Genomic DNA, 16,398 nt, shown 5'->3' with positions numbered 1-16,398 from the left:
GGCAAGCAAACACTAATATGGAGAGCTGAGTTGCTATTGTTTTTCTCCAAATGAGGCAAAGAATTTTGTAGCCCACTCCTGTTTCTTGGCTGGTAAGGTAGGAGCTGACAAAGTTATCAAATATGAAAAAAGAAAGACAGCTATGGTAAGTCCGACTTTTGATTTGAAGATGGGCAGGGAAGTTTTCTACTCACAATCTACCTTACTCTTTTGAGACAGGGGCTCCTTGAATCTGGGGCTTCACTGATTAAGCTGGGCTGATTGGCCAGCAAGCTGCAGGGTTTGGTTATGTTTGCCCCCCAGTGCTAGGATTACACCTAGGCCATTGGGTGATTTGCACAACAGGATCAATGTAATATAAACACTACAGTGCACAGTTATCTGATGTGGGTGCTTCAGACCCATACTTAGGCCATCATACTTGCTTGGTGAACACTGTACTGACCGAGCCATCTTTCCAGTTCTCCTCTTTGGTTTTAAAATGGCCCATTGAAAGTACCCAGATCTCCAAAGATACCAGTATTCATGATATACAAAATAAAGAGCATAGTGAGTGGACGGAATGGGTAGACCATGATTGATAGCTCTTCATGTTCTCTGACAGCAGAGTAGGGAAGGGATGCTTTCCGGCTCAAGCACAAAAAAGGAAATAAAAGTATTATAGGATGAAAGATAACAGACATTCTGACACCAGTAACTCACATCCCCAACTCTAGATGACTCCTGTCTTGTTTGCAAAGGGTCCTTCCCTTTTCCCCAAGGAGCCCCAAGGGTATTAAGGTAAGTTCAGCGTAGTGATGTCAAGCAAAGCCCTCGTGTGTGTGAGTTCCTATTATGTTTGAGGCCTTGTCCATGCTTTGCTGCTTAACTCCCCCGCTTGTGTGTTACAGATCAGGACAGAGGGTAGGATTTAAGTAACAGGCCTGCTGGAGACCAGTCCTGGGTCATGGTCATGACACTGAACCATGAAGAAAGGCTCAAATTTTATAACTCAGTATCTCCTTCTTTCAAATATAGTCTATGTTAAATCCTCTGAAAGTTAAACATTAAAGAGAGGTGAAGGATATACCTGAAGTAAATATTAAATCAACAGAAATCATCACTGGGACAAATCCTACATCAGATTATTGTGGCAGGTAGCCTGCCAGTGATGTAGGGACTGGTTCGGCTTTCATGACGCCTGTTTTTAATTGTGGACCACATACCTACTTATAAAAATTTTTTATGATTTAGTTTTTTACTCTAGTGGTTTTTGTTTTTTGTGTTTTTACTTGCCACAGTCTAAGTAATGAGTGAGATAGAATTTCCATTGACCTCTGAGGAGAAAAATAGTCACTGAAATAGAAAATAAAGGAATACTTTTTATCTATCTATCTATCTATCTATCTATCTATCTATCTATCTATCTATCTATCATCTATCTATCTATCTATCTATCTATCTATCTGTTTTTCTAAACATTTTTGAAATTGTTACCTTATGTAGTGGGCCAGATGGCACAGGAAATTTGAAATCCCAGTCCTTTGCATTGGCAAAGTGCTTTGTAAATTAAAAAACTACAATCATCTTACCAATATTAGCTGACAACTCATTAGCATTAGCCCTAAGATCTTTGGTACAATCCAGCCCCATTGAGCTAATTAACAAAAGCATCTCTCACTTTTGCCCTTTGGGTGATTTGCACAAAGTGGTTAAATTTGTTTCCAAAGCGCATACAATTGTACCAACCACAAGTATTTTAGATTTTCATTTTGGTTTCCTTATGAAATGAAAAATCCATTATATAAGTAAACCAATGTTTATAGGTATGCACACACACAAACATACAAATATATGTAGATACACAGTATATATGTGTATATATTTATGTGTGTGTATCATTATTTTACATATACATATTATTCAATAGGTCTTTATCCCATATTTTTATATTCTTAAGCAGAAACTGAGAATGTGTTATATCAGTCAATTACTAATTATTTAGAGTATGAAAATATAAATAAATTTAATATTTTATTCTACATGGAAAAGTTTAATGACGGAAGAAGAGTAGAAGAGGAGAGGAAAGGCTAGCCATGAACACGTGGAGGGAAGGAGGAAGGGGAATGGGGAGAAAAGGGACAAAGGAGAAGAGGGCAAGAGGGAAGAAAAGGGAAGGGAAAAGAAGAGAAGAGAGGAGAAGAGAAGAGAAGAGAAGAGAAGAGAAGAGAAGAGAAGAGAGGAGAGGAGAGGAGAGGAGAGGAGAGGAGAGGAGAGGAGAGGAGAGGAGAGGAGAGGAGAGGAGAAGAGAAGAGAAGAGAAGAGAAGAGAAGAGAAGAGAAGAGAAGAGAAGAGAAGAGAAGAGAAGAGAAGAGTAGAGTAGAGCAAATTTAATATTTTTAATCTCAGGAAGTAAACCTAACCTCATAGAGACTCCGAAACTTTATGATCTGAAAACAATAATCCAGACTCTCGGTTAAGAAAATTATACCTTCTTTTGAAGAGATACACGTATAGAACATTGAAACAGTACCAAGAGAATGTTCTAGAAAATAAACGAAATCAGTTTGCATAGGAGATGCTGTTAAAATTAAAAGAGAAATAAATGGTGATGGGCATTGCAGAATACTTGGAAGACTGAGGCAGGAGAATTGTTACAGTTCTAGGCCATCCAGAGCCTGAATAGTGAGGCCCTGTTATTTATTATTATTCAGAATTATTAGTATACAATATATTATTTATTTATAATATAATTATATATAACATAATATCTTTATATATTATATAAATAAAAATTTTGTAATTATCATAAAATGTTGTGGTTTGAATGTGAAATACCCATCATATGCTGTGGGTACTCTTTCTAAGAGGTTATGGAATCTTTAGGAGGTAGAGCCTTGCTAGAGGAAGCATGTCACTGGGGGCACACCTAGAGGTTTTAGAGTTTGGTCCCATTTCTGTTCTCTCTGTCTGTTTTCTGATAATGTGACCAGACAGCTTACTGCTCCTGAAACTGTGCCTTCTCTGCACATGGTTATGTCTTATTCACCACAGTGACCTCTATCTCTATGAAACAGTGAGCCAAAATCTTCTCTACCTTGTTTTTGCCAGGATATTTTATCAGAGCAATGCATACAGTATCATGAGGGAAGGCGGGTGCTGCATTCCAGGTTGGTTCAGAAACCAGCTGTCATTAGCGATGGTGGGGCTCAACAAGCTGACTGATTGATGGAGATCAGACTTCACTAAGAGGAACATGTTCACAACTCATGCTGACTTTCCCAGCCTGGTGCCAAGGCTGGTCAAGCTAGGGTTCTCCATTCTGTTATTGACCAATTAAAGGATGTAGATCTAGCCAGCTAAGCTCTCAGAGTCATCACATTTTGTAAGAGGTGGTAAGATGTGAATAATAGACATGTACACTGGAAATCATTAATTCTGTGACAACATGTGGCACTTAACAAAGCAAAGGGTGCTTTCAGAGAATTCACTATGCTTATATTTCTGACAGTGGTTATGTTTCTGTCCATTATTTTAAGTGGTCATTTTGTTAGGAGATAAGAATGACTTACTTTTCTAGTGGTATATGACAAGATAAGGTAGAGAACTCAAACATTTGCTTCCCTGTCATAAAGCTACCAGAATGTTGAAATCATGGGTCAAATATAATGATGAGGAATCCAAACTATGGAAATACAGATTTTTCAGTCTCAGGACCCCTTCATCTTTTGTACATGACAAAAATGAAGAGGTATAGTAGTGTCCCAGCTGATAAAAGCCATGTCTTCTAATTCCAAAAGTCCAGCAAGAGACAATACCGGTGTGAACCATGGACAGTTATGCAATGCAGTTTTTCTGAAATGAAAATCAAATGCTGGGGTAGACTGGGGCCTCTTTGGGTCATTTTACAAACATCTTTTCATAGGATAGAGATGGACTAAACTGTTGAGACAAACAGGAGAAGGCAGACCTTGCTAGAGTCTTTGTAAAGTCAAGGCTGTTCAGGTGAGGCAGGTGGGTGTTGACACTGTGCAGACTCTGCGAAAGGTTGGTGCCCTAGCTGAGCTGAAAGTCACATCTGTTAGATTCCTTAAGGGATGGGTTTGTCAGCTAGACTATACACCTCTAATGGTCTCTCCAACAGAAATCCAACAGAATATCGAACTGTACAGATGAGAGTGGATACTGAAGAAATGAGGTACATAGAGAACAGTTGGTATGCAGAAACAACTAGAGCCTGGATCTTTGATTCTCCGCCAAGTGTCTCATAGTGTGTTCTGATACAATGTGTATCATGGCAGCCTAAAAAGAGAAAATCCCGCAGTTGGAATTAGCCTGTGGACTTTTATTTAATATGTGGTTTGGTGAATTCACAGTCAACGGGGGATTTGGAAATGACACCTGAAAAGGACCTACTTGTTCCAAATCCTCAGGCAAGTTTCACAGGTGACCCCAAATCCCTATTATAGGTGACATACTGAACCCCAGCTGTTTATCATCCACTGTTTAAGTGGTAGCAATAAAAAAACATTGACCACAGTGACAATCTGAAGGCTACACATAAATTCCCTGGTTGTTTCTTTCAGCCATCAATGATTTTTTTTTGAAGCAAAGACCTTTTGAGTTATGTTCACCTACATTAAGGTATTTGATTTTTTTAAAAAATATAAACAATGTTTATTTCTTTTCTATCAAACATAGGTACCACTCAGCACGTTTCCAATGTCTAACTTTTGAGTTTATGATGATTTCATATTAAATTATGGATGTTTGAAAGACCAATACAATCTCTGCCATCTTGAAGCATGGCACAGTCTGGACACTGTGGAGGGGGTAGATGCCCCCATAGGACTAGAGGAAATTAAGGACAAACGATGAATGCCAGGTACAGCACTATTGGGAAACTTAGACCACTGAAAGGACATTCAGGGGACAACTGGTGAAACTGGGTAAACTCTGTCAATTCAATAGTGACTGAATTTTAATATTAACTTCCTGCATTTGATAATTGAACTTATTTAACACTAATAAATATTTGACATATGCTAACATTTAGGGAATCTGGATAAAGGTTGTACTTGGATTCTTTGTACCATTTTTGCAAATGTTTTGCAAGTCTGAAAAAAAATAGAATAAAAAGTAAAAAAAAAATTGATAGTGTCTCTCAATAGCCTCAATCAAAATAGTTCAGAGCAAGATGAATTGATATTTCACTAATCACTAGACACTTAGAGGAGAGGAGGAAGTTCTCCCACGTCTTGCATAAATCATAGACAGCCTGTTGTGAGCTACTTTGGCAAGCGCCCCTTGAAATGAGCAATATCAGATCCCAGGAAAGTGGTGGTTGGAGAGGAGGCCATTCATCCACCTGATCTTTGGAACTCTGTCAGCCAAACTGATATGGAGTGAATTCCCTACTTAATTCTATAGGAAGGAGCCTAAAAGATGACTTCAAGCTGACTAGGATTTAATTTTCAATGCTAACCTTCAATTAATTTGTAACTTTTTTGGCACTCAGTTTGCTGGAATGGCTGTAATTATGTTGTTTTCTGAACGGTGAATTCATTCAGGGCATACTCTCCAGACTGTTTATACAGCTGGAAAATAGCTATGGTAACAGATGAGGGGGAAAAGTTAATAAGGAACTCCCTTTAAAAATTCAGTTATCTCTCTGTGTGTTTTTAAGCATCCCCTGAGCCCTTATTGGATAGCTTAAACTAAATTTTTCATGGTCGCCATTTTAAATGAGCTAGTAATAAACTCACTGGATGTTTTAATATTTTAAATGCTGTCTTGAATTTGAATGCACACTTGAAATGGCAAAGGAGGCAGCTTAATGCCTCTTTAATCCACTGCTCACCATTTGCTGAAGACAGGCCTGTTGGTTTTCCATTAAGAAAACCAAGCTTGTCATCCACAAATTTCTCCTTCACCAGAACGGCTCTTAGTGTTTTCTGGAATTCTCTACATGATCAATTCATATCCAGGCAGGGTGTATTGCTTCCATAATGGTTTCATCTGACACATCACAAAAAGTGCCTATGAGCCAAGCAGGGAAGCACACGATCTTCTGAAGTTAAACACATGCAGTCATGAAGCTCCCTTTCTGTTTGGACAAAGGAGAAACTCTTCACATTTTCCATTATGGAATCTTGCCATTAACAAAGTACTACATGCATTGGAGGGAGACTGATTCTCTCACTGAAAACAAATAAGAGACTCTTACAACCATCTCTAAGTTTCTCCTCTAGGAGGATCAGAGTGGGGCTGGGATCCACAATTTTAGTTCCCGGGTGATACTGATGCCACTGGTCCTGGGGACACAGGTTTGTGACCATCCAAGGTAGAGGCCTGAAATATGGCTTTGGAGGCAAGTCTCTCCAGATTGTTAAGATTTCGTGGTTTGCTTTTCCCCTCACATCTTTCTATGGCTGCTTCAGAGTACAGTAGGAGACTTGAAAGCATTAGCCTTCCATAACTATGCCTCTAGTCTACTGTGCATTGAGGATATTTGGGAACGCATTGATGTGAACAGATGTTTCTTTTGTCATTTTTCTCTAAACAATGCAATTACTATTTACCCAGCATTCATGCTGCACTATCAATAATTTAGAGATGCCATAAGGAACACGGGGGCTGTGAATGGGGTATAGACAGCAGCAAGCATTGTAGACAAGAGGTGCAAATACTTACAGATCAGTGCCATGGAGGTCTTGAAATCAGTCCCTAGTGCCAAGAATTCCTGCAGTTGGGAGGAAACATGTCACACATGTAGTGATTATTTCTTTGTTTATCATTTTTCTTTCTAAAGTTAGCCTGAAAACGATTGATTTTATATGTTTATGTCAGCTTTTTTTCTTGTAAATATTTATTATCTGACGTTTGTAGAAGCTGGCTAATGCCTGTATAAGGTGACACTTGTAACTCGGCTACCCAGTTTGACTGAGGTGTGGATGTGCTCTATATTGTGTAGCAGGACGGAATCCCAGTTCCCTCTCTGTCTCTTCTCCTGCTCCTGCCCCTCCTGTTTTGCAGAAATGGCTCTCTGTTAGTCATTTATCCCTCATCCATTTGTTTCCTCTTCAGAGAGGATTTGCATCTTAATGATTCTCTCTTATTAGCTTTCTCTCCTGGGAAATAGATTCGCCATATCACAAGCAAAAAGAAAGTCCATTTGCCTTCCCCAGCTCCATCCATGCTGGGAGCCAGGAAAGCCTCTCTTTTCCCGACTCATAGGAGGGATGTCCCTCTGTGGCCTCCTATCCTGGGCCTGCAGCTGAATCCCCAGTGAGGAAAACCAATCTTTGATGCTTCCATTGTTAATGGAGTGGTGTTCACAACCAGTACAGATCCTGTGAGGAGCTTCTTCCCAAGACTCTAGGGTGTTGATGCTCAGTGGCCTTGCCTTGTACTTCGCTCGTATAGTCACCAGTGTGGGACCTCATTCATCACCGATGCACTTATGTGCCTTCACGAGCCCCACCCCTAGCACTCTGTATCCACGTAGCATGGTTATTTGCTGGATGAATTAAAAATTCAGACAAACTTTCAGATGAGTGAATATTTTAGGGTTTCACTGCTGTGAAAGGCACGATCAAGGCAACCCTTATAAAGGACAACATTTAATCGGGCTGGCTTACAGGCTCAGAGGTTCAGTCCACTATCAATAAGGTAGGATGGGCAGCCATGATGCTGGAAGAGATGAGAGTTCTATATCTCGTTCCAAAGTCAAACTGGAGAAGACTGGCTGTCGTGTGGTTAGTAGGGTCTCAGTTCTCATTCTCCACCCAACAGTGACACACTTCCTCCAATAAGGCCACATCTTCACCAACAAAGCCACATCTTCTGATAGTGTCACTCCCTGGGACAAACAAGCATATTAAAACTACCACAGTAAAGAGAGATTACCTCATGACACACTTGCATCGGGAATGTTGAATTCGTAAGAGTTAGCTTCTGGGAGTCCCTCTAACACAGAATTTCAAATCTAGACTTTTCTTTCCTATCTAACTTTGGGTCATCAGAGTAACAACTGTGATGATGATGATGGTGGTGGTGATTGGTGGTGGTGGTAGTGGTGGTGGTAGTGGTGGTGGAGGTGGTGGTGGTAGTGGTGACTGATGGTGGTGGTGATGATAGTGGTGGTGATGGTTGTGGTGGGGTGATGATGACGATGATGATGATGGTGATGAGTTTCCTAGCTGCCAAATGGATCAAGTCCAACCTAGTCCTGGAACACCCCCCCCCACTGAAAAAATAAAAATTAGGAATTTCGGAATTGCAGCCACCAGCTACAATTGAGGAATTCGTATATCTACTTTCTTTTTTCAGTGTTAGGCCATTTCATCTTCTAGGATGTTTTTTCTTGGGGATTGACTCTTCAGTCTTAAGGTGGGTAAACAAAGGTTAAACCTCATTCTGCATTCTGTTTTTAGTCTTAAAGTGGAAAGAGGGCAGGGGCATGACTCATGTTTTGTATTTAGTGCTTTTCAGAATTGCTGGCAAGTGTGTCTGGGGAGAGGGCAGCTCTCAAGGCCCTCTATTTTAAACATCTGTTTTTAAATAGTAGCTTTCTCTTTAGAGATGCTCATGGCTTTGACATTTGCAGATTGGCTACAATGAAAGGTCAGTAGCCCTGTAGTGTTACAAAGCACATCCCCTTTCTGCTCAGTCCCTCTGGGGAGAAGTCATTCAGACACCTTTGAAAGCCCGGACCATTGGATTGCCCAGGTGGAAAGGTGACTTTTAACGGCAGTAGCATGGAGTTTTCTCAGTTCATCCCAATTATGAAAACACTTAGACTAAACAGAAAATTGAAAATTACAATACTTGGATCTACAGAGAGATGGGGGCATGTGCTTCTGAGTGAGCTATCTCTGCCATACCGAGAGAGAGGGAGAGAGGGAGAGAGGGAGAGAGGGAGAGAGGGAGAGAGAGAGAGAGAGAGAGAGAGAGAGAGAGAGAGAGAGAGAGAGAGAGAGAGAGAGAGAGAGAATTTCCAACTTTAAATTTTGGTGTCACCTGCGTTTATATACACACCTTTATGTTCCAGGTCACCTGTATCTGAAGTTCATTAGAAATCTCAGCATTTTACATAAGAGATGGCATTTGAATACGGACTTGAAGAAGGCATTGGTCAGATAGAGACAAAGCTTTTGGTGCAGCAGGTAAGGGTTCAGGTCAAAGGCAAGTTCATCTGTGTGTGCTCTGAGTCTTGGAACAGTTGTTGCTCGTACCTGTGGTTTGGTAGAAGTGGTGTGGGAAGAAAGTTAGAAGCTAACCAGAAGTTAAGATCTGGAAAAGGCTTGAGGAATAAAGCATTTAAGTTATTTGTAGCACGCAGGGAGCAAAACTCCTTCAGTATCCAAAAGCTTCTGGCACTTGTACTACCAAAGACTAGTCATTGCTTCTCACTGCTGTCTTCTCAGTGGAGATTTAGAGCACAGAATCTATTTTCCTGCAGTCTATACACTGGCAATGAGGACGCTGATACTCTGGTGTTCTTGATCATCAGAGCCGACAAACTTATTCTAGGTCCACTTGTGTGAAACAGTGCTAGAGAGTTACTTTGGAAACCAGAGATGAGTAATCCCTATATCATTATCTTGTCCCTCCTGGGTACAGAGAGTTCTTCCCAGTCTCCTTTGTCCTTAGTTTGAGCCACATTCATTCTGGTCAATAGAAGGGATGAAATTGAATTCCTGGTCAAATTATTTGGATTTAGAATGAGATATTTTGGTTTTCTTCCCGTTAATTTCGGCTTTCTACCAACAGAAAACTGGTAGCCCTATTCTCAAAACATGGGTAATAATGGATCTTCTGCGGAAGAGAAGTATCTACTGCCCTGTGAAAAACAGGAAGTCCATTGCGACCCTGAAGCTTTGTAATAAATTTACTTCCACTGCTAGGTGACATTCAGGATGAAGGGTCCTGAAAGCTGCATGATGCCCAGGGTGGTGCTCTTAAATAAACAGAATATAAAAATAGCTTATCTGTACAAAATTATAGCAAACGAGCAGACGAAGTAAGTACTGGACGAAGTAAGTAAGACCATGGAACCCCATCCTTTCCCAGTGCCTTTGTAGCTGACAGGTTAATGAAGGGCGTGTAGGTAATCTCATCATTTTTGCTGTGAAAGTCTCTCTCCTCATAGCACACTTGAATACTATTCTAGAGACATTCCTATCCCTGACCTGTGTTTCACTGCGGAAAGAAAACTTTATATCTAGAGTATGTTTCTGCATTTCTGTAAAGGCAGAGGTATTTTTGGAGTGGGGCTGGTGACAAGCCCTATTTCTCTGAAACTATTACCTGTGGTAGCATATTCATATCCATACATGTACATAAGACCAAGGAAAAGTCTTTGGATGAGGAGTATAGCGACCTTCATGCTTGGAGGTATAGTTTGCCATAGCCCTACTTTCACCGGCACTACCTTGGGATGTTGATAGAATTCTGAGCAATTCTCTGTGACTACAATGATCAGTTCACCTGTCTCTTTATTCATTATTTCACCAACTATTTCTTTTGACTACTATTCTAGTTGCTAAAAGTGTCATGAGGAACAATGTATACAGTTGACCTGACTCCTAACAAACTTATCTATTACAACTAGGATACATAGAGTTCTTCTTCATTTACTGTCTCTGACCTGTAGGGGAAAGATTTTCCTTATGAGCAAATAGGGTCAAATGACATTTGCCCTTTTCCTACTTCCTACTAAAAGCACATGGAGAAAATAAAATAGGTCATTCAGGAAAATGGTTATGGACCAGAATGAGAAGTGCTACTTAACTCCAAATCGTTATGAATCTAATGAATCTAATAATAGACCTATACATTCATAATGCAATAGAATAACTCTAAAATAAGTATGTGTGATGACTAAGAAATGTCATGATTGGAAGTCTCTAGGTTTATTTGGTCCTTATCAACCATCCAAACGTGGGCCATGTCCCTTGGAAGTGGATTGTAAGAGTCTCTGACTACAAAGAGGCTAATGTGATTAGTTCCTTCCCTGTATTTTTACAATATATATTTTACAATATATATGCATGCCCTTTGACCCTGCTTCTCATTGTTACTATTTAAGTTGTTGTCAAATTGGTACTCTCATAGCATTCAAATAGCTTTTGTGGGACTGAAGCTTGGGTGCACTCAGTCATCAGTTGTGGTATAAGTGCGATTCATGGTTTAGCATGAATCCATTTCTCAAATCCAAAGCAAGTTCTCTGTGAGTGTTTTCATTCTTATTGGGCAAAACACAAACACTCAACAGTTACAGAATTTCTTGTCAACGCCTTACCTGCCCCCAAAGCTTTTTTTTAAATAACAGCCATATATTTTAAATGAGAGCAAACTTAAATGGGCACAAAACTGTCATCAGATCTTAAGATATTATATAAGTGATTAAATTTTATCATGAGGAGACAACTAGCTAATGGTTTTAGTGGAACACATAAAACATCATAGAACACAAAAGTTAAATTTTGTCATATAATAGGTATCGGTTAGAGGAACTAACAGAGTTCCCTTTTCTCCCTGAATAAATCCTAAACAGACCTTAGAAAATGTGTTTCCAGACTGAAAATTAGGATGAAATATTCTATAGCAACTAAAGCAACTTTCAGACCACTTAGTTGGGGGAGGAAAAAAAAGTGGGGGTGGAGCAACTTGCCAATGCTGTTGTTGTTTCCCTGCCAAGGGCGTCAGATGCTGGGCTCTGCCTCCATTTTAACAGCTTAACCTTGTTTAGAACAACCTGAATCCAATCCTCAGACCTCCCTGACAGTCCCCAGCCAGGATAGAAAGCACACCCCTCCAAGAGCGCTCGCTTTCTGCTGGAGCTTTGCCAATAGAAGTAATTACGTGATGAAACTATTTAACTTTGACTAAAATACTCTCACCAGGTTCTTACAAACGGTGTGTCTTATATCTTGTCGAAGCAATTTTATATCATGCCTTTAAAGTACAGTAATGGCCCCTTGCATTGACAGAATCCTCGTAAAAGGAAAGACCAAGACCTGGCTCATGAAGTGGTATTGATTTTCCGAGTCCCTGCTCGAGTTGCCAAAGATACAACACTGTTGTTAGGGAGAGACGCTGCTTTGGCCTTCAATATCACAGGAGGGTTCCGCAGTAAGCACAGGCATCAGGAGGCCCTGGCGATAAATAATGTATCGGGGTGATAACTGCTTGTAGTACTTGGTTAGTTTTAAAATGACTCAGCGCTTGTTCATCCCAAATGCTTCTGTGTGTCACCAGTAGCTGAGACATACTGTTCTCTACGTAAACAGTGCTAGACTCCTGGGGCTTAATGTCCAAAAAGGCTTTGTTTCAGACAGATTATTTTTATACATTTTAATCAACACTAAGGACAGTGAACAGATTCAACTGCTGGTTAAAGTGACTTCTGTTTGTTGCTTATGGAGCTTACCTGTGTCTACAGGGCTGCAGGTATTAGGTACATCGAATACAGGTTAAGTTTGTGTTTAGCCATTTCTAGCAAGTCTTTCTGAAGAAGATTTATAATCTTGGGCAGAGCCCTGAAGACGTCATGACAAACAGCAAGCCAAGAGAGCCAGGCATCCCAAACAGATGCCTCAAATATGCACTTCCATAAACATACAGACCGACATGACCTCCTCTGTTTTGTTCATAGTTACAGTGATAAACTGTGTAGTGCCTAATTCTGAATACAAGTAAAATGGATGGAGGGGCTGATTTTCAAGGAAAAGTCCAAGGTATATCCTTTAATCTGTTGCAAATATGAATAGTAACACTCAAATATATATATATATATATATATATATATATATATATATACATACACACACATATATATTATACATATATACATACACACACATGTATAATATATATGTGGTTGGTGGCAAATAGCTTCAGAGACACATAGTAAACCCTTGACCAGAACTTTGACTTTTAGAGAATGTTCAAGGGGAGAACTAGCTTTAGTAGAAGCTGAGGTAAGTCTCTTTAGCAAAATGATTCCTAGTCCAACCCTGGCAGAACACAAATGTTACATGCATAACCCCCACCATCACACACGCTGTAGTCATCACTCAGAAAACAGGAGACCAATCAGAAACAGAGAACCACCACCTACAACCTGAGTCTCCTGAGAAGACATTTATCTATAAATCTTTTTCCTCCAATTAATAGGAGAAACTGGCAAACTGGCAGCTATTCTATTGAGGTTTTATCTTCAATTTGACACAGCCCAGATTCATCTGTGAAGTCTAAACTGAAGGACTGCCCATATTGGACTGGCCTATGAAAGTGTAAGAATTTGTCTTGATTGAATATTGATGTGTGAGAGCGCAGACCACTGTGGGCAGAACCATCCCTAGGCAGTTTTCCCTGAGTGTTTTAAGTAGCCAGTTTGAAAATAAGCCAATGAAAATGGACATAAACTACTATGTAAGCAGTGTTGCTTCATAGATTCTGATAGAGTTTCCACTTGAGTTCCTGCCCTGGTTTCCCACAATGATGGACTGTGATCTGGAAGTGTAAGGCAATCTACATCTTTCCCCTGCTAAGTTATCTTTGGCTATAATATCATCATGGCAACAGAATTAAACTATAACACATGTATATTTGTTGTAGTGTATTTTCGGGGATTCTCTTAGGATAAGAGAAACCATTAGTTAGTGGGCAGAGTACTGTCTGCCATGCAGGGTGCATAGTAGGATGGCTAGAACTGTACAGGATTTAGCAAGTCTACCAGTGCCTAGTGGTTGGGGGAGAGGAACTATTTCACCACATAACCGTGTTAGGAAATGTTTTAGACTCTGGATCCCTGTCTTATTTTTAAGCTGTTAAAGACTACAGATGACTGTATCTCAAGGGAGAGAGGGACTTGGAGACAAACTTAAGATTGAAGTTTTAAAATAAAAAATAGTGATTTTTTGTTGATTAAGTTTGTTTTTTTATAATTTTGTACATGTGTATAGTATATGGTTTTCTATCACCCTACTCACTCATCCTCTACCCATGTCACCCCTGCCTTCTCCCGACCTACCCGTAGCTTCCTTTCATACATTCACACTCTATTTTGTTTTATGAGTTCCTGTTTTTCACCTGGAGCAATTGCATATCCATAAATATGGAATGACTCACTGGAGTGTAGTGGGTCCACCATTTGGCAAGAAACTGAAGACAATTACTCTCACTTCCCCCAAATCTTTCAATTACTCAGTAGTTCATCAGGGAGAAACAATCCCTAGTAGTCCCTCCCAAATCCTTGAATGGCCATTGACAGGCCCAGCCTTGTGTGGTTCAGTGCAGGCAACTGCAGATACTACGAAATTGTTTGCAATGTCTGTGCCATTCTCTGAAGATGGTATTTCAAGACTTCTCCCTACCATCCAGCTCTTACATTTTTCTCTCTCTTCTGCCATTATTTCTGAGCTTTATAATGGGGTTATATAAAGGTCCTGTTCAGGGATGAGCACAAAACCTTCATTTATTCTAAACAATTTGCCTCACCATGAGTCTCTGAATTAACTGGTCATGGCAAAGAGAAGTTTCTCTGATTATGAGCGAGAGTACCATTTGTCTGGGTATGAATATAAATATTTAGACAGTAATTTGGCCAAACCTGTTACCCTGCTACTCAGAAGGCTGAGACAGGAGGATCACCAGAGTCTAGGATTTTGGAGCTATAGTTCACCAAGCCAATTGGGTGACTATACAATGTTCAACACCAATATGGTGACCTCCAAGTTCAGGAAACCACCAGCTTGTTTAAGGAGGGGTGAACCAGCCATCTTCAGAAATGGAGCAAGTCAAAAGTGTGCTGACCAATAGAGATTCCTAGAGGAAACCACCGTGACTACCAAAGGGAACTGTAGACTCATGAAGACAGACCAAGACATTATCATCAGGATATGGATTGTCAAAAGAAAAAAGAAGAGTCTGATAGAGAGTAGAACGAGAAATCAGCTACAGAAAACAAAACAAAACAACAAAACCTTTCTTTGTGTTCCTGTCAGTGTGTTGCGACACCTCCGTAAATGAGGTACATATAGAAGAAGGAGGTTATTGCTTTCCTTCAGTGCAGTTTGAGAATATTTTCTTCAGGCCAAAATACATATTGATTTTCTCATAAGGCTAAGAAAAGTTACTTGCGTGGAAATCAGCTTGACTTTATATGCCACTTCCAATAATGAGGTTTGCTCCTAGTTCTGTGATTGCTGCGTGTCCTTACCCAGAGAAGAGCTAGTGTGTTTTTCCATCTCTGAATTCAGGATCCTTAGGTTTTTTTTCTTGCAACAGTGTCTTTAAAATTATGTCCTTATTTATCCTTAATGGTTGTCTGAATCTTTATCTCTTCCCAAAGTCTTACTTAATCTGATGCTACCACGTTAATAGCTTCCCACGGGAACAGTCTCAAGCTGATAGGGTAGGCGATATGTTTAGTATAAGGCTATAGCTAATCTAGTACAGACCTTCAGAGAGTATCACTGTTTGGTCCAAATGTACTGGCCTTCTAAATTCAAGTAGAAAAGGGCATCAAACCAGTTCCAACCATACCAAATCTTTATCATTGTTTGCTTAAGAACACTGAATCTGTAGGTCTAATAATGTTCATATTCTAAATCTTCTGTCATCTTAGATGGACGACTTAAAGATGGTTAAGGGTCCATTAGCCTCAGGCAAATGAGGAGGTCAGCCAAGGACAAATGAAAGAGAACACTAATTCACACAGAGGTAATAAAATAAGGGACCTCATTATCCTAAAAGGTGATTCTAGCAGGAGATATAAATGGATTTTAAAAGGGGTTGGACATATTTATGAATGGCAGGTTCGTAAATGGTTCTCAAGAGAAGTAGGGCATGGCCAGCCTTTAAGGTGAATGTTGGAGGTCATAGTTGTTCCTTCTCAGTTGTGTCTTCTGGGAGGTCTTTTAGCAGTAGGCTTATTATTGAATAGAACACAGTCATGTGCCATGTGTTGTCGAGCTACCAAAAGTTCTGAAACACATGGGTAAATATTGGGGTACCGTGTAGAAAATGTATTTTAAGCCATACAAATTTGAAGTAGATGACCCTGGGAAAATACAGCATCTGGAAACAAGAATACTGATATTTAATATGTCCAATTTTAGACCTGTATTCTGAAACTGTGGAGTAGTAGGCTTTCAAAAATTAGAGCTTTGCTTGCCGGGCCTTTTTCTCTTAACACATTATTCTGCTTCATCCATGTTGCTGCAATGATAAGATTTCACTTTTATGACTCAATAGTATTCCACTGTGTCTGTGTCCCACATTTTCCCTATCTTTATCCTGGGGGTTTTTGAGTTGATTTCCTTGACTTATTTTGTACTGCTGTAACAGATATGTGACATAAATGTGTCTTTCACATACTGATTTGATTACTGTGAATCTATAATGAGC

General features: G+C 39.8%; 1 protein-coding gene across 4 annotated transcripts in view; it reads left to right on the top strand.

Annotated features, from left to right (window-relative positions):
- LOC100909672 (uncharacterized) overlaps window positions 1–16,398 on the top strand; it is a 550,676-nt gene that overhangs the window by 361,605 nt on the left and 172,673 nt on the right. The window contains exon 5 of one of the 4 annotated variants that reach the window (XM_087584607.1): window positions 9,032–9,146. The exons of the other annotated variants lie outside the window; for them this stretch is intronic. Within the exon in view, the coding sequence (XP_087440733.1) occupies window positions 9,081–9,146 (66 nt within the window). The 5' untranslated portion in view covers window positions 9,032–9,080. The remainder of the gene's footprint in view (window positions 1–9,031; window positions 9,147–16,398) is intronic. 4 annotated transcript variants of the gene reach the window in all.

Source organism: Rattus norvegicus, chromosome 14 (assembly GCF_021556685.1).
Source record: "Rattus norvegicus strain SHRSP/BbbUtx chromosome 14, alternate assembly SHRSP_T2T, whole genome shotgun sequence".
In the NCBI taxonomy this organism is placed as follows: domain Eukaryota; kingdom Metazoa; phylum Chordata; class Mammalia; order Rodentia; family Muridae; genus Rattus; species Rattus norvegicus.
This window is presented reverse-complemented; position numbering and strand designations above follow the sequence as displayed.